The sequence below is a fragment of the Coturnix japonica genome, chromosome 9, assembly GCF_001577835.2.
Source record: "Coturnix japonica isolate 7356 chromosome 9, Coturnix japonica 2.1, whole genome shotgun sequence".
NCBI lineage: Eukaryota > Metazoa > Chordata > Aves > Galliformes > Phasianidae > Coturnix > Coturnix japonica.
In genome coordinates, this window is record NC_029524.1 from 6297800 (window position 1) to 6318257 (window position 20458).

General features: G+C 43.9%; 1 protein-coding gene across 2 annotated transcripts in view; it reads right to left on the reverse strand.

Moving 5' to 3' along the window:
* Positions 1-20458, reverse strand: part of EPHA4 (EPH receptor A4) — a 198731-nt gene that overhangs the window by 50906 nt on the left and 127367 nt on the right. For both annotated transcript variants that reach the window (XM_015871334.2, XM_015871333.2), the window contains one exon: positions 6357-6512. In XM_015871334.2, coding sequence (XP_015726820.1) covers positions 6357-6512 — 156 coding nt within the window. The remainder of the gene's footprint in view (positions 1-6356; positions 6513-20458) is intronic.

Genomic DNA, 20458 nt, shown 5'->3' on the forward strand with positions numbered 1-20458 from the left:
TGACCACTAATTACTTCTTTCAGCGGTTGTGGATAGGTCTCCTGTTGCTGTGGCCAGTTTATACAAGCACCAACACTTAGGACAACCCTCACTTCTCGCCTGCCCAGCTGCTCCTGATCATTTATCATTATAGATCAGGTGTTCTTACAACTGTTGAGACCAAAGTCAACAGTCCACAAGACACAGCAGCCACTTGAAATATCAGTCATCTGCTCCTTTCCCTCTCTCTTCTCCTTTTCTGCGCCTGTTTAGCATTACAATGGGGTTTTAATAAGGCATCTGATTTGGTAAACAATTCTTAATTTATTTACTCGGGCAAGACTCCTTTGACTTTAGTGGGAGTTCTGCCAAGCTAGGGATCCTGGACCAGTGCCAGTGATAAAATGCCCATTTTACTGGCATGTACGATTTCCTACTTAGCTGCCAAAGAACCCTGGTTACCAGCTTCACAATAAGCTTTGTTTCCTTACCATAGAGAACAATGCAATGGATATTTCCTCTTCTCTCCAGAAGGGAGTTAAGCAAAGAGGTCCCATTACTGCTGACAGAGTGTGGGAAAACTGATGCTTGCAGGTGCCATTCTGTGGGCTCAGGGCTTCTCTTCCAAAAACCACCTTATACGAAACCCCTGCAGCACTGCATACTCAGACATATTATCACGTCTTCTCTAGTATGCTGTGATGCAGACAACATCCCATGTGTCCACTCATTCTTTCAAGATAAAAAAGAAAACCTCCGCTGTGAATACCAGAAGGTTGGCTGACAGTTTGACAGGGAAGAAATCCAACCAGAGAAATATGTCATTTTGTCATTGGCCCAACTGCTGGATTTCTTACTCTGGTAGTCCTCTAATTTACTCCACTGTCTCTACAGAACCGGGTCCTGACTAACCAATCAAAGCCCCCACTTAATTGAATAAACATCTCAGTTAATTTAAGGCTCTGGAGAGAGAAAATCAGAAGACAGCTAATAAACAGTTGCTGCATTTAAAGGAATGATGGATTTAAGTCTACTGATTATAAACACAACGTTGTCAAATTACTCCCGTCTCCTCCTTACTCAGTGCTTTCTTGATTCCCCCCAGTCTGTCTCTACAGATGAAGGAAGAGAGCCTTTTCCTTTGGGATCCCTGTCAGCCACAAGCCCTTCCCCTCTGGCAGCAAGTGAAGAACTATTTCCCCAGCACACCTGGAGAAGAAAAATCATTGTCTCCAAGCTGCCTACCCACTGCTCTGATGCTGCAGCTGCCACACTGTACCTTACAAGACATTCTGACATGTTGTTTACATAATGTACCCTCTTTTATGAGGTTTTAAGAATGAAATAGTTGAATAAATGTGAGAATATATAGAAGAGTGCAGAAGGATTATTATGCCAGAAGATTAGAGGCTGCTTTAGCAGATGCTTCACGTTACAGAGTGGGCTTCAATGTCACGGCTTAGCCTCACTCAGTGCCAAAACAAGCATCCTGCAGAGAAAGCATGGCACAGGCAGTACTCAGCTACCTACAGTGTACAGCCACTGTAGGACTCTGCTCTGTATCCCACTTTCTTATTCTTTTATGTAAAAGCCAGAACAGTGATAATCACTGTGTGTCTGGAAATTTAGAAGAGGCACAAGTTAAGCTGTATGAAAAAAAAAGCACATTTGTTTATTTAGAAGTCTAAGCAACCATAATAAACATATGCTCAAATAATCAGCTCCTGTGTAATTACTCCTTCACAAGCACAGTTATTAGGTAGGTAAATTCACTCTTTTTTGAAAATGCGGGTCAAATATTTCTCTCTTAGATAAATTATGTGCCACAGAAGACTGAGCTAAGGGCATGGGTTAGACTAACGTTTATGACATCCAAGCGTTGAGACCTTTCCGACCTTTCTTAAAACCCCAACCTTGGAAACAAATAAGGACAGTGTTATTTTAATGTGCATTCAAATCTTAACAACAGTCACACAGCTCTAGTGGAATCCACATCGAGTTTCCACTGTAGATTGCTCATCATTTCATTATGGTTCATTATGCTGATAACTGTCAGAAAGCATTAGAAGCCGGGGCCTTGAGTAATAGCACTGAAATGGTAATTTAAAAACAATATACTTTCTGGAGGAAATACAGCAGTGCGCTAAATTCAATTAGAAGAGGCGAATGTAAAGACAACTAAGTGACGTTTGCTGTTTCAAGTCAAGTTCTTCGATTTCTTGATAACCTGAACTGGAGAAAGCCCTTTTAAAGCAGGCACTTTTCTCTTGCATCTCACTGAATTTACCCTCATTATCTCTAAGCTTCTCTGGTATAAATTGTCTTAAATGCAACCGTTTCAGAAATATTTCAGGGCACGCCAAAATACCAATCAACCAGTGACTGTTTGGGTGGAACAACAGACTACATTTTTCAGGGTCACTTACTGAGACAAATTTCAAGCCGGACAGCCTGGTAATCTCTATTTTGTAGAGGGCTCCCAATTAAAAGTCATTAATAATCAGAATCGAACAGACAATATAAACAATACAAAACCGTCCCATATTTGCTCATAATGTGAGCATTCCTTGTTAAGAAACAGTTTGAGAACCTGACTCATTAACAGTGGGGACGTGGGACCAACGCCCATTAGTCTGGATGGGAAGTGCACCTGCCTGCATCAGGCTGCCATTCAGAGAGTCTCCCTACCACATCATCCTTACAGAGAAGGAAACTCCAGAATGAGGATCATGATTGAGACTGACTGTTAATCAGCCTTATGGATTTGTGCGCTGGTGAGGCCGTTTAATGCCCATCAGGCTGTTAAACTTATGAAAGGCCCATCTCTTCAGCAAGTACTAAAATATAAAGAAGGTTCGAATTTTTGCCTTAATTCAACTTTTGCAATGCTTCCAAAAGGGAGAACGTCTGTGTTTGCCACAGTTTGTGCTCAAGTGAACCTGAGGTCAATCACACCACCTCCACACCCAAGCGCACAGATGACAAGTCCACCGTGCTTCAGAAATCAAGTCTAAACTTCCAGCACAGGTCAACAAGGCAGATCTGGGGCGGCTCTGCGGCTCGGTGGTGACAGACATGATGATTATTATTCCCATGAGGCAAGTGTGAGGGAAAAGAAGCATCAGTTAAGTATGCACAAGTCAGGGCGTCTGTGCATGGCTTTCTGACAGCCCACTGTCTCCTACACTCACATCCAGCCACAAACTGCCCTTTCTTGTAGGAGATTTGGGGCAGACATAACCACTCACTCCAGCAGAGCTAGACAATGCAGAATGCTGAGCACAGAGCCCAAGTTATTTGTTTAGATTGAATGTGTGACCAAACCGAAGGTTAAGCACAGATTTTACAACTCAACAGTGGACTGAAATGTCAGATAGTGGTGCTCTGGAACCAGAAAACTCTGAAGCACCTCCTCTGACCAGCACACCAGGAAGGAGAAGCTGCTTAGCACTCACCATGGAAGCTGGGAGAAAGGAAAGGGAATTCACCAATTCCCTGTCATCCACTGGTGTAGTCAGCCTAATGGAAAGTCATAACAGTCCTCCCACCTAACCCAGAAGGCAAGATAAGCCACGAAGCCAGCCAGCCTATTAGCAAAGGAAATCAATAGCTCAAGGGTCAAAGCTTTACAAAAAACACATCCTAAGAAGCCTGAAGTTCTTCATCTTAAAACTGTTTAGAAATAACAAAGAAAGGATCAATCCTCTGTCCATTCCAGGTGTTCTCTCCAAATTACCTAATGTTACTTTTATTCACCTGGTCTAATAGTTCTCCAAGTGAACAGAAAGCTGATTTTACAAACCAGTGGAGCACAGTCTATCTTTTTGCTAGAAGAATGGATCTCTGATACTGTGTTTTATTTCTTCATTAGTGTGCCGTCACACTGAGCGATTACTAAATGCAGGGCCGAATGAGAATACCAGGGTTAAAGAGAGCATAATGAACAAAGAAGGTGCCTGATTATTATGGCTGTCAGCACAAGGGAATTGGGTTTGTCACCTGGTTTAACCAACTGGTAAGAACTGATTAGAGTCTGAATCTGTCTGAAAGAACTTCTGATGTTTATGCTCCCTCCTGTCTCCACAACTTGTCAGGAGAGGCAGATAAACTGGGAGTTTCTGCCAGAGGGCCTTCCTTCAGCACAGGCCCTTCCAATGGGTCCTGGCACTTGCCTCAAACACACAGGAATAAGGCAACTTGGTGTGGCACAGGATGGCCCCCCAGGAGCCTCCTGACCCCGTTATTTGTGCAAGGCCCCATGGGGCTGCACCCAGGGCCTGCACAGATACCACCGTCACAGCCACGCTCCAGCAACAAAGAAAAGGTACGAGTGAGCAAAGCAGCCCCACCAGAGAGCTCCAAAATAATTAATGAGTCTTCCTTCATGTTGGATCACAGAAAAGGCAGCTCTTAAGCTACCGGTGAAAATTCAGGGCTATGAAATGGGATGTCCAAAGAAAGGCCTGCTTCCCAGGGCCTGGTGGCCGTGGGATTGTGCTGTTGGCTTTCCTCTCTGCACGTCACATCCTCTGAGAGCACTGCAGAGATGAAGACTGTGGCCAGCACCGTGGCCCTTGCCCTCTCTTTTACACTCTCCATATTTTCATGGTAGAACACCAAGACTGGGGACCTCAACTTTGATTGACCTCCAAATAGCAGAAAGGGGAAGGGTGCCAGAAGCAAGTCCAAGACTTGACAAAAAAGGGCTAAGCTTGCAGGAGTATATTTTGCAATGTAAGCAAACATACGTATCATTTGCTCACAATTCTCCCATCTGGAATTATTTTGCTCTTTCCTCATACTTCAGCCCCACACATGCCTATTTAAATTCAACTGATTAGCTGATTCCTAATTTGATTTCTATTTGGTCAGTATATCAGCCGCTACAACCAGGGTTTTATGAGACATTCTTGCTGCTATAATGCTATTCAGAGTGTATCTTCTGAACAATAGTTCTATTGTTGCTAAAGATGTTTTCCCTATCAAAATGGTCAAGTCTGAAATCTTCTAGTGTAAACAGCATTACAAAAAGCGTGATCCCACCCGACTTCAGCGAGGTTTCACATCACAGCTAGACTTCTATCCCCAATCAGCACTTGGCAAGGGATACAGGGACCTCTCTGCTTTCCTACTAAGCTAAAGCAGCTGCTCCTGACTATACCCTGACCTGCTTAACCACCACCAGCAAAACTCCCAGCTGAAAGGAGATCGCTGAGGAAGAGCTGGAAACACAGGGTGTGGGAAAGGGACGAGTGCTGCTGAGTTATGGACATACTTTGTTTCTGCCTTGTAAGGGAGAAATTAAGATTGAAACAAATGTGAGTCATCTCTCTAAAACGAATTTGGAATATATTAAAATGTTACAAAAGAAATATCTTAGCCTTCTCTCACAGACACACACACTACATAAATACACAGTTGAACTCCAAAAATCTGGAAGCATTTTCAATAGCTTTCAGAGAAAGTCACACATGGATATCCCCCAGTAAAATACAGCCCTTTCACTTATTGTTTCAAACTGCTCTGCTCCTACAGAAACGAAAACCAAAGCATTAGATGATCACGATTTAACACCAGGGCATGTCTAGAGTCTCAGGTCTTTGGCTGCCTAACCCATTAACCAACACACAGGACAAGGAGCTGTTCCAGTAACACAGCGGGTGTGCTCAGCGTGCTACGCCTTTTGTTTCTCATGCTGAAAATGTTCTGGTGGAACTGAAGCATAATTCCATTTGCTGTGCATGATGTATTTATATACAAAGGATGTATTTATATACAAAGGATAAAATAAATCATACTTTTGGGGTTTTACTTCTTGTTATGGTTTAAAATTTCTTATTATCATCCCTTTTGGAGGAACGCTCCTATATTCCTAAGGGCCATCAGCAACAGTTTGCGTAAATTAAATATGTAATGAAATTATAAATATTATACATTTACTCCATATCATACGATTATGAAAGAAGTTGTCACAATTTCTAGAAATACCAATAATCTAAATACAAAAGGTGATGCCATTTACTAGACAGGACCTCAGACTGGAAATAAGACCTGTAATTAGACCCAACTCCATTATTGAAGCTTGCAAGTCACTCCTCTTGCAGCTACTCATTTATTTAGACTGTAATCTCTCAAAGGTCAGAGCAACCATGTCAGTGTTAAGAATTCAGGGCTGAAAACTAGTGTTTTCTCTCCCAGAAGTGTGATCCACAATGCAAACTGCCCCTGCAAAGGTCTGCAAGAGCTAATGAACACTGCTATCAGAAGCAGGACTTCTTAGACACAGCTCTCCAAGCAATGCATCATCCATACGATATGAAGAAAGACAGAAGAAACAGAGGATGAAAAGGGGAGAGAGCATTTAAATACCAACTTACGAGTGCAGGGCATGGATGCAGCATCATTTTCCGCTCGGAAAAAGCCCCGATCGCAGGTGCAGGAGGTAGAGCCTTCCCAGATGGAGTAGCTGTGAGGCGGGCATTTGGCACACGCAACATCTGTCGAGAGCGCCTTGTAGTATCCGATTTTGCAAGCTAGAGAGAGGGACAGGAAGGGAGAGTGTTACTTGCCCAGGCTGCGATCATAAATCTCTGCCTTACTTATTCAAAATCAAGGCAGGAGACATTTCAAAAAGATCTAATGATGTCCTCTTAGCCCCAGGTGAAGAATTAACAATCATCATACTCTTAATGAGTACACCTATGTCAGCAGATACCAGTTTCTAATTCCAACAAGAGCCATTTTAAAAGCTGGCTTGGAGATGGCAAAAAAAATTATGGACTTGTGTTGACACTGCCAGAAAATCAGCTGCCTCTTTGTGCTTACTGTAGAGCTGCACGCTGCTTAACCCACGTCCACCTGCATTCACATACAGCAGAGCACGCAACAAAAGGGTGCAATTGCTTTATTCTATGACCGCTTAAGGAATGGCAGCTGACAGCCAGACCCTGCCAATTTTTAAGAGGGAATGGGACAGGAACCCACTGCGATTGGCAGCAAGGCCATGTGCCTGACATGCCCGGAAATGGCTCATCTCCCTCCTGGAAAGGCAGAATTAATTTGGCTCCTGCTCCCCAGCAGAGGAAATCAGCAGCACTCTCCCCTCCCCGAAGCCAGGACTCATCAGTGACTGCACCACTGGCAGAAGGTCCCATGTGTGGCTTGGCAAGCTTTCCATGACATCATCTTTGTAAGTGCAATGCTTACACGGATGGGTACTTTTACATCACTTGGAAAAAACTCATTAGTATCATTAATAACACATTTTAACGGTGGCTAACGCGTATGCCATCTCAGAAATTTCTCCCTTGGCTCAAGATAAAAGCCAACCACCACCCTGCTTTCAGCACTATGGACAACAGACAGAACACGTAAGCACGCAAACATGCAAAAAGGAAAGGTAGTTCCTGGCATTTGCTGCACTGCTCCCACTCATGTCTGGCCGTTGATCATGGCCCTAACACCAACTCACCCTCACACGCTGCCATTTATCACTGCCCTAGTGCCACGATCCCTTCTCCTTGCCCATCTGGCCCTGCCCAGCCCAGGCTCCTTCTCCTGCTCATCTTCCATCAGCTGCTCTCCTTTCCCTCCTTTAACGAAGCTGTCCATATTGGGAACAGGGAGGGGTTTAGTAACACGTTTATAAACCAGCAAGTTGCTTCCCTCATTAACCAAAGCCATTTCTGGAATTTCCCTAACGAGCCCTAACTTTATGACGTGCCATGCACCATCTGCAGAAGCGCTGGGAGATGGGCCCGCTTTGCTCGCTTTGGCTGCCACTGGACCAGAGAATCTTATAAAAACACATTGCTCAAATGACTAAGATTTATGCTTCCGGAGTTTACATACATCGCGCAATTAGATAAGGTTCAACTCGCAAGGTGCTTTCTGGCCCTGCTTCAAATGGCCTTGGGGTTTCGAGGAGATCAGAAACTGCAGCACTGGCAGGAAGAGCAGCAGGGCCAGGCCAGCCCGCACACAGCACAGCAGCACACCCACAGCACAGCACAGCCCACTGGGCACAGCCACAGCCCCTGCTCGTGAAGTGAATGGATCAGGAAAAGAGGAGGGAAAAAAAAAGAAGGGAAATGAACTTTCCTATCTTTGCTATGATTGGCGATATGTGGTGAATGAGCTGTGCTATTGCTACAAGTCCTCCTGCATCCAGCTGAACAGCAGCTGGTTCTGAGCTGAGATCTCAGTCCTGGTTCTGCTCTTCTGCATCAGCCAATACAGAAACACGGAGAAGGAGTGGGAAATAAAGAGTGCAAGTGGGAGCACACTAACTGCTTCCATCTGTTATTCAAGGGTTTCAAGGAAAAACACATGAACTCTAATATTATTTTAAATATGAGCATGATTGTTCACAAAAGTTATTAAATGAAGAGCTACATTTTGCATTTCCCCAGTATTAGAGCACTCTGAGATGGTGCCGTTCACAGCGGTAAGCTCTGCACTGACTGCAGTGTGTTTCTGCAAAGGTAGAAAAATGACACAGGTCTGAGGATCCTTCCTCTGTTCACTCCCTTTACAGGGAATAGATGGATGCTCTGGGTACCGCAAGGTCAACAGACTGTAAGCCAAGGATTTTTTCCCCTTTGTTTGAAGCACTGTATTTTGCTTTCTACTATATTAAGCCACAATCATTAATATTTCAGGACCTGAAGAAGGCTCTCCCAGTGCAGTAGCTGCTCCAAAGCACACACAGCCATTTTGCTCCAGCTGCACAGACTGAGCCATAAACAGTCCTGGCTTCTGTGTGCTCTGAGATTCACCACATTGCAGCACGTGGCACAAAGCTGCATTAGAGAACACGCTGCACTAAGCCAACAGCCGTTACTCCCAGAGCTCAGTGGCAACATCAACACTTGGTTGAATCTAATCCACACACAAAGCCCTGTGGCCGCAGCCATGACCAGCACAGCCAGGGCAGGCAGCGGATGGGCTGCCTTGCAGCTCCCTGGTTCAGCAGACCAACATGCTGCCTGTGCAGAACCTGCTCCATGGATGTCCTTCCTGCCTGCAGATCTTCAACCTGCTGCTTTCTTAGGGAGGGCTTGGTGGGCGAGGCAGGTCATGAGCAGCTCTCTAACACAGCTTTCCAAAGGTCTCAATGTGAGAAGATGAGTTCACACGTGCTGTACAAACTGCTTTTAATTCCACAGCTTTGCCTTAATTAACTCTTCCTGTTAGCTTCAAGAAACAACAAAAAAAGCAAGCAGACATCTTTTCTGGCCTTCAGCTCATCCACAGCCACAAGGTTACAGCCCTTGGCACCGTATCCAAGAAAACTTCTGAAAAATATTTGCAGTATCAAAGAAGAAATCTCATTGATTCTAAATGGCCGTCAGCTTGAAATAACCACTCTGATATCTTGGAGCTACCACATTATAATCTATTTAACTTCTATTTCCCCTAAAGCCAGGAGGGGTTTGTCCAGCAGTGCCAGCCAGCACCACCAGGTTTCTTTCTTAAAGCAAAGCTGACCCAATGATACATGTCAGAGCTGCAAAAAGGGCTTGGAACAATTATGGAATTGCAGCCCCATCTCCACATCAATTTTCTCAGGCTGTTTTTCAAGCTTCATTTTTCCCATTAAAACCTGATTTTCTGGATTTTTATGGCATTCTTAAAGAAAAAAAAGGAAACAAACTAATGTTTGGGCTGGAAAGTCTGCTTGCGCGCTCCTGCCAAATACTGAATTCTGCATTAGAAACTTTCAGCCAGTGATTTCCATTTTACTGCGACTAACAAGAATTCATATTATTAAAACTATTTCTAAATAAGCTTCCCCCCCCCCCCCCCCCCCCCCTCTGATTTTTGGATAAAAATATTAAGGAGAAAAGTCCTATCCAGCATTTTAAGCTGATCGAGAACATGGAGCATGTGCAACCCAGGCTGCAGAGCCATCCCCTTACAAATCCTAGAGCTGAACATGCCACTGTTGAGGTGTTCTGTATGGGATCAGTTCCCCCTGGATGGGGGAGACTTCAATGGGGTCAGCAGTGGATGAGGAACGCTCACTGTGCTCCCACACCCACAGGAGCCAGTGCTCTGCCAGGGACATTTGCTGTGGTGGGCACTCGGGTAACAGTGCAGGCAGCCTGCAGGTAGAAAGGCCAACTCTGAGGTAAAAATCAAGAACAATATTCCTGGTTAAATGAAGGACAAAGCCAACAATTTCAGAACAAAATACCTCAATGTTTGCCTTATAAATTTCAGTTCGATAGGAAATTTGTGTATCAAATACTTTGATAGCACATTATGTGCTTTGTCGTCAGCAGTTATTTTTTCTACGGCTCCTGTCTGTGTGAAAATATTTTAAGCTCGTGCTTTAATTGCACCCTTAGGAATAAAAAGTTACTTTTATTTTCCCCCTCTAATGTGCCTCCTACTCTTTAAAAGGATGGATTTTCTCCCTCAGATTGTAACAAAACCACATCTGCCACATAAGTAGGCAGCATCTTCTCAGCTCTCTTTTACTGTTATTACCATTTCTGAGCAGATTTTTGTGTGTTAATTATAGAACTCAATTGTTTGGATAGTCTCTTTTGATGAGCTTTCTGCCCCGCACCATGAACTCCTCTGTTATTGTACAGCTGTTTGAGTTCCAAATGCTCATCAGGGTTTTCTAATTGTCAAGCTGTCCCAGCGACTAGTTCTTTTGACCTAAAAGTCAAAGAAAGGGAGTCACCCTTGTCTCCCCGACATGAATGCCAGGGGAGCCCCAGCGGCCCCCCTAATGCCTACGAGACAATGCCTTTCCAGATCATTGCCACTACAAGCATAATTGGTTTGGGGTGAAATGAGAAGATTTTAAATAGGATGAATTAATGAGTTTCTTGTAAAATTAAGTCGTTCTCCTGGTCCAATCTAATTACTCACTGTAATGCCCCTGAGGGCGATAAATAAAGATCCTTAGAAGCCAGAGGGGAAAAGGGAAAAAAAAAAAAAGGAGTGCCTTCTCTTCAGTCTTTCTTACAAGTCAGGTTGTAGAATTAGATGCAATCCACAAAACAATGTTTCCAAGTAAGGTCACATTCCTTTGATGTGCAATATCTTTACAATATCTTTACTGCCTGTTCTACCTCCTTTTAAGAAAGACTGTACGATTTCTACACATTGAGTTCCACCTCTTTAACTCCTCTCTCCAATGAGCACAGCAGTATTTCCAAAACCAAGCCCGTTTTTCTATTGTACTAATGACGAGCAGAAGCACAAACAATTCTGATAAAGACAATTTTTGTGTTGGCTCAGCCTAGATTGAACCCATGGCAAGGTGAGGACAGAGGATGGCCTCAGTGATGGACGGCTGGACAGTTCAGTTTTTGCACCTGGAGGACAGGAAGCTCACCTGCCTACACCTGGCAGAAGCTGAAAGATGCGAGGAACAGAGAGCCAGGGAGATCTCTGCCATGGAATTGGGCCACCAGCACCATCCAAGGTCTCCTTTTCTGCATCCTCAGGAGAAAAGGCATGAGGTGCAGACCATTAACTGCAGCTGCCAATTGCCAGAGCACATCAAAGGGCTGCTCTGTCATCAGGCAAAGCCCTTGTGCTCTCAGACACATCCCATCAGTACCCATGTATGTCTGTTAACTTACACAGGTACCAATAACTCTCAGTCTCCTGTGACAATTCCAGGCCTGGAAGGCCAGGCAGCCAACCCAGACAGCAAAAACCAAAGCAAAATGTGGTGTTCAGGACCTCAGCCCTTCCTTGGGCACTGAACCACTGAGCAGTGGGGCCTCTTCTTCTCCAGTCTGCTTTGTGGTACCTGCACATACAAATACAAGTGTCCTTCACAGCCCCTGGAGGGTCCAACTGCAGCCAAGCTTTGGCTTTCCTTACTTAACTCCTATCTCATACACATGGAATACAATTATGCTGATAACCCAATCACTGCAAGAGCTAAAACCCACTTTTTTTCCCCCATCAGCCACTGTGTGTGTATATATATATATATATTTAAAGGAAATTAGGTAGTCAAAAGCATAAAAGACCTAAATACATGTATTCATCTATTAAATAAGTTCAATAGGTAGACAAGTAGAAAATCAAAATAAATAAATAAATGTTAGCTTTTATTCTAAAAACTATTAAGAGTTATTCCGATGTTTGCTATGCAGCTGATAGATCAACTGCTGAAACAACTCGCCATAACTATACAAATTTTAAAATACAATATTCATATGCATTACTAAAAACAGCCTATAGGAGCGACACCCATCTTTGCTACAGCTCTTCCTACTTCCTATGCCTTGTGGGTCAGACCTTTTCCACTCTGTGGTTGTCACTGATCTTTGAAGCTGCCCTGATCTTGCATCAGTGCCATCAACATCACCTTCCTGAGCTGCTTCCAGCCTCACGCTAGGAGGTCTCTATCAAGGCACTGTAAAAGGAAAAGCAGCCCACAGACAGACCATTTGCTGCCCTTTTGTTTTGTTTGGTCTGAAATTAAAACAAAACAAAAGCAAACAAAAAAACAGAAAGCTAAGGATGCAGTAAAAAAATGAAAATAAAAACCCTTTCTTAGTGAGACGTCAGCACTTTCCATGAGCAAAGAAAACCCCAGGCTGCTCTGCTCTCTGCAGGAAGAAGATTGCTAGGACCAGCAAGGACAGGCACAGCAGCCAGCGCTCTGGTAGCAAAGATGGGAAGGGCAGCTTGCTCTGCCTGGGCTGCAGGACACCCTGCCCTGCCCAGCAGAGAATTAACAGGCACACACAGCCCCTGCACGCCCAGAGGGTTTAATGCACAAGGATGTGTTGATGAGCTGGGGAACCAGCACTTCAGTGGTTTCAACAAAACATTCACATTTTCATTAATTTATGAATCTAGTAATAATTAATTTAAGATATTGTCCTGGATTGATAAGACCTTCTCAAAAGCAGAAATCAGGCTGCTTTCCCTTGTTCAGTGCAGACAACCCTAGAGCTGCTGAGAGCATCTTTAACATGGTACCGAGCTCAGCGTCCGGGTGCTCTCCGGTTCCAGCTGCTCATGCTGTCACTGTGATCTGTCACAGATTCATCCAATTCTGAAAGTTTAATCACCTTTCTGCAAGCTGTGAGATCTAGGAGATGAGTCAACTAATCAGTTTCAAATAATTACTCAATTAGAAAAACAAGTTGACAGTTTCCCTCGAACAGAAGCAGCAAGAAGCAAAATCACTAAACTAACAGATTTTAAGTCATTTTAAGAGGTTTGTTGTTTTGTTTTTTTGTTTTTAAACAAGAAAGAGAAAAATGTGGGCAGGATGCTTTTGTTTGTTTTCTTAAGCAACTAGATTTTACAGAAAAAATATGAGTGAAGTGTTAAAATATACAGCGAAAGCTGGTTAATTGCCTTGAATCTCCACATTAACAAGCCCTAATCCTGCTTACAAGCTCCTCTCCCCAGCCGTGTAAAAGCGCTGATGGGAACAGAGATCCACATCTCAAAGCACTGTCCAGCCAGCGGGGGATTATCTCTCATCTCCTAAATCTTGACAACTCTGTAAAAAGGCAATTAAACTTCCTAAATTAGATAAAGTCTGAGACCAAGTGCTGCAGCAGCTTAACACTGAAAGGCCTAAAACTACTATCATGTAGCCCCAACATCATCGTTTAACACATCTGTTTGCTCCTAACTGCCATCATCTGAAGGCTTGTGCTAAAAAGAAATACTGAATAAGGCGATAAAGATAACTAACAAGTTATTTTCAATTATTTAATATATGCTAATGAGATATTGCAATTTGCCTTAAGTAATTATTACATTAATCCCCTCCAAGGAATTTCCTATTGACAAGAATTTGTGGGTTCATTCTGCATATAAATCCTTTAATGCTGTTTCCTTTGTGCAAGTGGAATGCCACTCACTGCAGCAGAGCTGTAATGTTTTCTGCTACTGTTTGAACTCCTATCACAACTGCAGGAGCCAAGTCCTTCCAGCTAACTGGGAACTACAGCTTCTGTTGTGTACACACACACACACACACACACACACTTGTGCATATATATATATATAGTTGTTTTTTTTTTAGCCTTTGGTTAACTGTGAAGCAGCCAGAACAAAGTTCAAGCTGATGATAGCTCTGGAGCTACAGCAAGATGCCTTAATATGGTTGAATCATCACGTCCTCTCTAAATGGCCATACAACATGTCTTTAAAAAAAAAAAAAAAAAAAGCTATTTTTGTCTTCCCAGAGAATTGCTTGACACAAAGGTTTTGAAGATGCCTAAATATAGACAGTTCTGATGAGATCAGGGTCTAAGCAAGATAACAACTCTGCACTATTTTTGACCGTTTCACAAAGACGCTGGAACACAATGGCTTCAAACAGATGCTGCTTCGGCTCTCTGCAGCACTAGAGGAAATAGAGGAGGTACTGCTGAGAGGCTCCCATCAACAGCACTGTAAAAAACTATCAATCCTCTACTAAGTAGTACATCAATCAAAACAGTGCAGTGCAAATCATGATCCATTAAGTACTTCACACTTGATTACCCATGACATTTTAGAGAGGGTCATACATTGATGAGTTGCTTCTCTCTTCTTTGCCCTTTGCTATTTGGAGTGCATGACCACTTTTAGTTCATTACTGATGCAAAGATTATCACGAAGCTTAATTTCAACAAGGCAGGAAAACAGCAGCTCAATTGTTTGTCCTTTTCTCCTCAAATTTCCCAAGCTGTACGTTTCTCCATTCAAAGCAGAACTCACCTTTTCAGAAGTGCCCGTCACAGGTGCTGTGCAAGTGCACCTCATTTGAACTTGGGATTCTCCACCAAAGATTTTTAATGCGGAGAAGAATGACTCAGACCACCCACCATTTCTCTACATGCCTCTTTCTATCCAATTCTGAAGACAAGGTTACAGATTTGTTCCAAACCCACATCCAATTCACAAAAACAACAATATACAGAGAGGCATCTTGGAGCTGTCCTACATTTGCTCTCCCTTAAGGCCTGGTGCCTCACAGAGAGGTGTGATCTCATGGCTACAAGGTTTCTACAGGTCTCTTTACTCCAGTTCCTGACTCTGTCAGATACGGACAACAGCTCCCTAACCTTCCTCTTGCATCCACAGTGATGATGTATACCACTGCTTGAAGAGGAAACATCATTCTTCTGCTTTCCAGCAGATCTGGCCTCACTTACTGCTAAGTAAATTTCAGGTCACCTCCCCAGGGATCAGGCATGCAGACAACCTCTTCCCACAGGAGCTAATGGTATGAAAGCAGCGGTGAGAGGATAGCAGGGCTGCTCCTCTGGAACCACTTCATTGACCCGCACAACTTCACAGACACCCGAAGCACAAACCCAATATCCCTGCCTCAGTTTATGCATTTATAAACTGGCAATAAAATTCACAACGGAAACACTGAAAAGCTGTTGTGAGGTTTAATTAAGCAATGAGTGTGCACAGAGCACCCTGAGATCTCCAGATAACAAGGCACCCATGTGAGAGAGGAGGAGATTACTTCCGATGAATCAAACCCATGGCAGCAGCCTGGTACAATCAGCAGGGAATCTGCTGGGCTGCCTCTGCCCTCTTACAGTGCAAAGGGAGCCTGCAGAGGCTGTTTACCTGCTCTCTGGCAGGATGGTTGGAAAGAAAGCAAAGAAAAGCCAGCACAGGCTGAATGCTCAGAGCTGTGAAACTGTCCATGTTTCAAAATCAAAGAAGCTGGATGTCTGCTCTGTCAATGAACCTTTCAGTAGGGAGGAATAATTTAGCAAGAATAGGTGGAATCTCCCACCTTGGGGTGATCTGGTGGCTGCAAGGGGAAACGGATTTTGGCAGTTCCCACATTCTTTTGTCAAACTCCTCTTGTCTGGGAAAGAGCGGAGTGCCAGAAGCCCTTGCAGGTGAATACCTTGGCTGTTTCAAGTTCACTTGATTTAGAGAGATAGCACGTTTATCTGGATGTTTGGAAAGCTATTAATGAAATCAGCAAATCCTCTCCATGTATAAATTATAAATCACCTTCAGCAATACCATGCAAATTATCAAGTCAAGTGAGAACATGACTATTTATCTGTGACAGTCTTTTATCACCAACAAATAAAAGCAAGAGAGGGAAGCACCTGTGGAGAGAGACATCACCGTCAGCACTGGAGCACAGTGTTAGGTCATGATGACCCCTGGTTGGGGGTCATCTATCACAATGACGTGAAGGAGGTGCCAGCCCCAGGCACTAGCATAGCCCAAGGAGAGCAGCAGAGGTGCAGGCTGCACTGCAGGGCCCAGCAGGGAGACTTCTGCTACAACACAATGGCAGTGGTGGGCAGTGCTTGCAGGGCCAAGAGCTGGACCCCCGGTGAGTCCAATGTCCCCAGCACTACAGCAATGGCTCCTCAGGAGCTCTTCAGTGCTGCTGAAGGAACGAGAGACCTCTCTCCCCTGTGGAGGGCCCCATGTCATGCAGGAGGTCCCATGGAGCGCCAGAGCCAGCCCCAGCCTGCGTGGTGGCCAGGCCCCAAGCCACAAGATGGGGATGGGCAGTGCCAGCCTGCAGGGCCTGTGCCCACCAAGGGGATGCAGAAAAGCCTCCTGTCCCACTGCTGCTAATTAGTTTTGCTTATAATCTGAAAAGTCAACCATCTCCTACAAAAATACTGGCAAATAAGCTTAAAAGTAATATCACATTTTTGACTCAGAAGCCCTTATGGCTGACACGATTAAGCTATTAATTCAAATATCTACATGATACCTAAATGAGCACAAGATAATAAACAAAGAAATTCACTGCGGTAAGCAGCAGCTATTTAGAAATGGCCAAAAGCACCACTGACTTCAATCCAGGCCACAAAAATTCACTCTGGGAAAGAAACCTGGCCCTGAGTCTGGCCAAGGCCCTAATGCTCTGTGCCGGCGTGTGACTCACATCCTTCCCATCGGCCACACTCTTCCTGGTCTGATAAGCTCTATCAGTTCATGGCTCTCATAAGCACAACTTATCTAGTCTCACTGCATCGTATCAAGACTTAATTCTGCCTCAACAATTAACAGAATGCTATCAGTTGTATCCCAATTGCATCTTGGATAGCCCAGGAGACTGAGGCACCGTCAATTAGGTAACGTCACACCTACACGACACAGACACTTGGGTGTGCAAAGCCATCATCTCTTTTCTGCACACACATTTCACTTTCCCATAGGTCCCAGATATAAAGAGTAGCCTTTGCTTCCAAACCTCAGCCAAGCAGACATGTTCCCCCACTTTTCTCTCCCTTTGTTACTGTCAGTCCATCTCAAATTAGAGAAACCCATCCTGAGGAGCTCCACTGCCTTCCCAGTGTTTCTGTGACTGTCAAGCTTCACACAGTAAAAGGCACCATACAGCTACAGATGGATGAACTCCACGAAGAACCCAGCAGCCATCTATAGCCATCAGAGGCTTCTCCTACTGCCCACCCCACAGCAGCACTATCTGCTCTTTGCCTCCCACCACCAAACCCTTGTCACCATTGATTTGTTAGGTGTCCCAGGGAAGACCACTGTGTTTGCTTCAGTTTTCAAACACAGCATCACTAGATTACCAAAATCCATATTAGTCTATCAGGAAAACATAGGAGAACCCATTCCTCTGAATAATAGTGTTCAGACCAGCATATTGATTTTCTGTGTTCTTTACTTGCAATCACTTTGCCAACTTTTCTTTGCTTGCATTCAGTTGTTAAGAAACACACACACAAACATCCAGATAAGAATTTTCTAGCAACCAAAATAAGTATTTTGTGCATAATGAAAATGTGGGGCAGCAGAGCAGCACAGTGAAGGACAAGCAGGGCTGCAATGCGCTGCTTGTGGTGTGTCTGACACGTCAAGTTTATTCTCAAGATGTATTTTTCCTTTGTGAAGGTGCAGTCAAACAGCAGCCACTAATGGGCCAGTAAATTTGCACTATGCCAGGCTGAGCTCTGGATGCATGAGATCAGCCACTAACATGGGGAGGGGGAAGATGGATATTTCACCATATTTTATTTTTATGCATTTGCTTACATTTTGCAAATGTGCCACTTAAATAGAGCTATTTTTTAAGTTGTGCCCAACTCATCACGGTACATAAGCAATCTTTTGAAAGACTCAATATGAATCACCTCTGTCAACAGTAAGTGGGTTTTGACATTGTGAACACTTAGTGACATTACTCAGAAATACACAAACACACTTGTTCTCCTGCACAGTCATTTCAGGACATCAGAAGGGTATGAAGTTTGAACATATAACAGAAGGAGAGAAAATTCCAGGTCTAAATTAGAAGTCCCCTACCTCAGATTGCCTTAGAGCACCAAGGAAGGTCGCTCCCACCTTCCTTGGATGGGAATGGGAACATTTGCATTGGGCTCAGCCTTGGTCTTAAAGACCTCCATGGCTCTGGAGGATGGAGGTGTCATGAGCAGATCAGGCAGCAGCCTGCTGGCCCAGGCTCTGCCTCACTCCAGACCCACTCCTGACCCCACTCTGGCCCACCACAGCATGCCCAGTGAGATGCCATGTGCAGGGGTGGCCCAGGACAATTCCTGTCCCTGCAATATACAGGATACTCAGACAACAACCAGAGACGCTGAGTACAAAGGACAGAATGGATGGCTGTTCCACTGAAAGCACTCCCAGAACTGCTAAGGAGCAGTCTCAGCATCCAAATACTTTAATAGTTACCTGAACACTTGCAAGGTTGATGCTGACTCAGAAACCAACTGCACTCAAAATCCTGCAACCAGGGATTAACTGTGCTGCCTCTGAGCTCGTCCACCCTGCTACATGCACAGCAAATGACAAAAAGCATTTGCAATTCTAAGCACTCACAGATTCAAGGTTAGAGTTTTCCCATTTCAAGAGTTCTCCATATATGCAAAACCCAAAGCACGGATTCTGACAGATTGATTTTTCAGAATCTATCTCAGGATGGCAAATACGAAAGCAATCATTATTTCAGCTTCTTAAGGGGGACTTCCCTGTCAGTGTGCGCTGGTGATTTGTTAAACAAAATGTTTTGCAGTAAATCACATGGAAATGTGAACTCAGCAAATGCCAGAGGCAATGACAGGCGGATATAAATGACAATTAGAAAGGTGTGTCCGGATGCTTGAGGTATGAGCAACGATAAAGTGCTTGTGAAATTTCACCTGCCTGGATTGGGACAGAGGTTGTGGCCTTGGAGGAAAAAAAAAAAAAAAAGAAGAAAAAAAATCAGATGTGCTAATTAAAAAGAAAAATATATGTCTGAGTTGACATTCAAATATTCCAGCCTCAGCAGGGAATAAAACCTACAGATTGTGGGAATTAGTCTGAATCAGACCTCATTAAATGGTCACGGCAAGGTTGGAGAAAGAATACATGCCAATGGTAACTGCAGACATCTCCTCAGCTGGTGAGAAGACCGAATTCTTTTCACATAATCACGCATTTGCACTCATGGGTTTCTAAAATGGGTTTAGCAGATCTCTGCTCACCTCCTCTAAGCTGCTTTTGACTTTTTAGAAAATACATGAAACTGATCATAATCCTCTCGAATTCTGAGAAGGAAAAGCAGACAGACATATACTTTAGCTGATTAAATGTTGAACATTAACAGCATCCATTACCATCACCAGCAGCTAGCGATGACTAACAAAGAAGAACATGAAATCGCATTACTGCATTCAGCAAACCTTCAGAACGCGCCACTTTTCACAGTCAAAAATAGCATACCTTCCAAGCCCAGGCTTCATCAGCCCATTCTGTCAGCAGTAAAAGCTGTTTTCTAGGCCACAGCACTTTCCATTAGTGCAATGTGATTTGCCACTGCATTTTTAGAACGTGAAATACAAAGGGGCAGTGAGTAAACCAGAAATGAAAGTCTCAGACTCCCTGTGTAGGGCAAGGTCATGGAACAGCTGCCTATGGAAACCCCCACGCAGAGTCACCTGCACGCAACACACTGGCTGTGTATTCCCGGCAGCTTTTCACTAAGGGTAATTCAAATAAACAGTGATACATCCCCACCAAATGACATAAAAATGTGGACATAATGACTTCTCATGTGGCTTTATACGCTTCCGCTCATAAATGCATCACCTGGGCGGTTCTATCACTCACATTAGTTGATTCTTGAGAAGTTCCAATTGTTACTCATGTTGTTTGAGCGATATCTGTTCCTGGTAACAGGGAGAGGAAAACAAGCCGAAACAAAGCTGCCTGCTATTTTCAAAGCTGCAATGTAATAGTTATCTAGAATAAAGTCCTGCCTGAATATTTGCAAGAAGCGTCAAACCGTACAGAAGCAATGATGAAAGGACTGGCGGCATTTTTTTGATAGAGAAGATAATCATTTATGAGCTACCAGCAAACTAAACAAAAATTAACAAGCTCCATAAACCAATTAAAATTCAGAATGTAAAATGGATATAATGACTCAGCAGCCTGATCACTGCTCTCATAAAACCAGCTTAATAACATATGGGCCGAGTCTTCTCACATCAGCACCAACATAAATTTAAGTAGC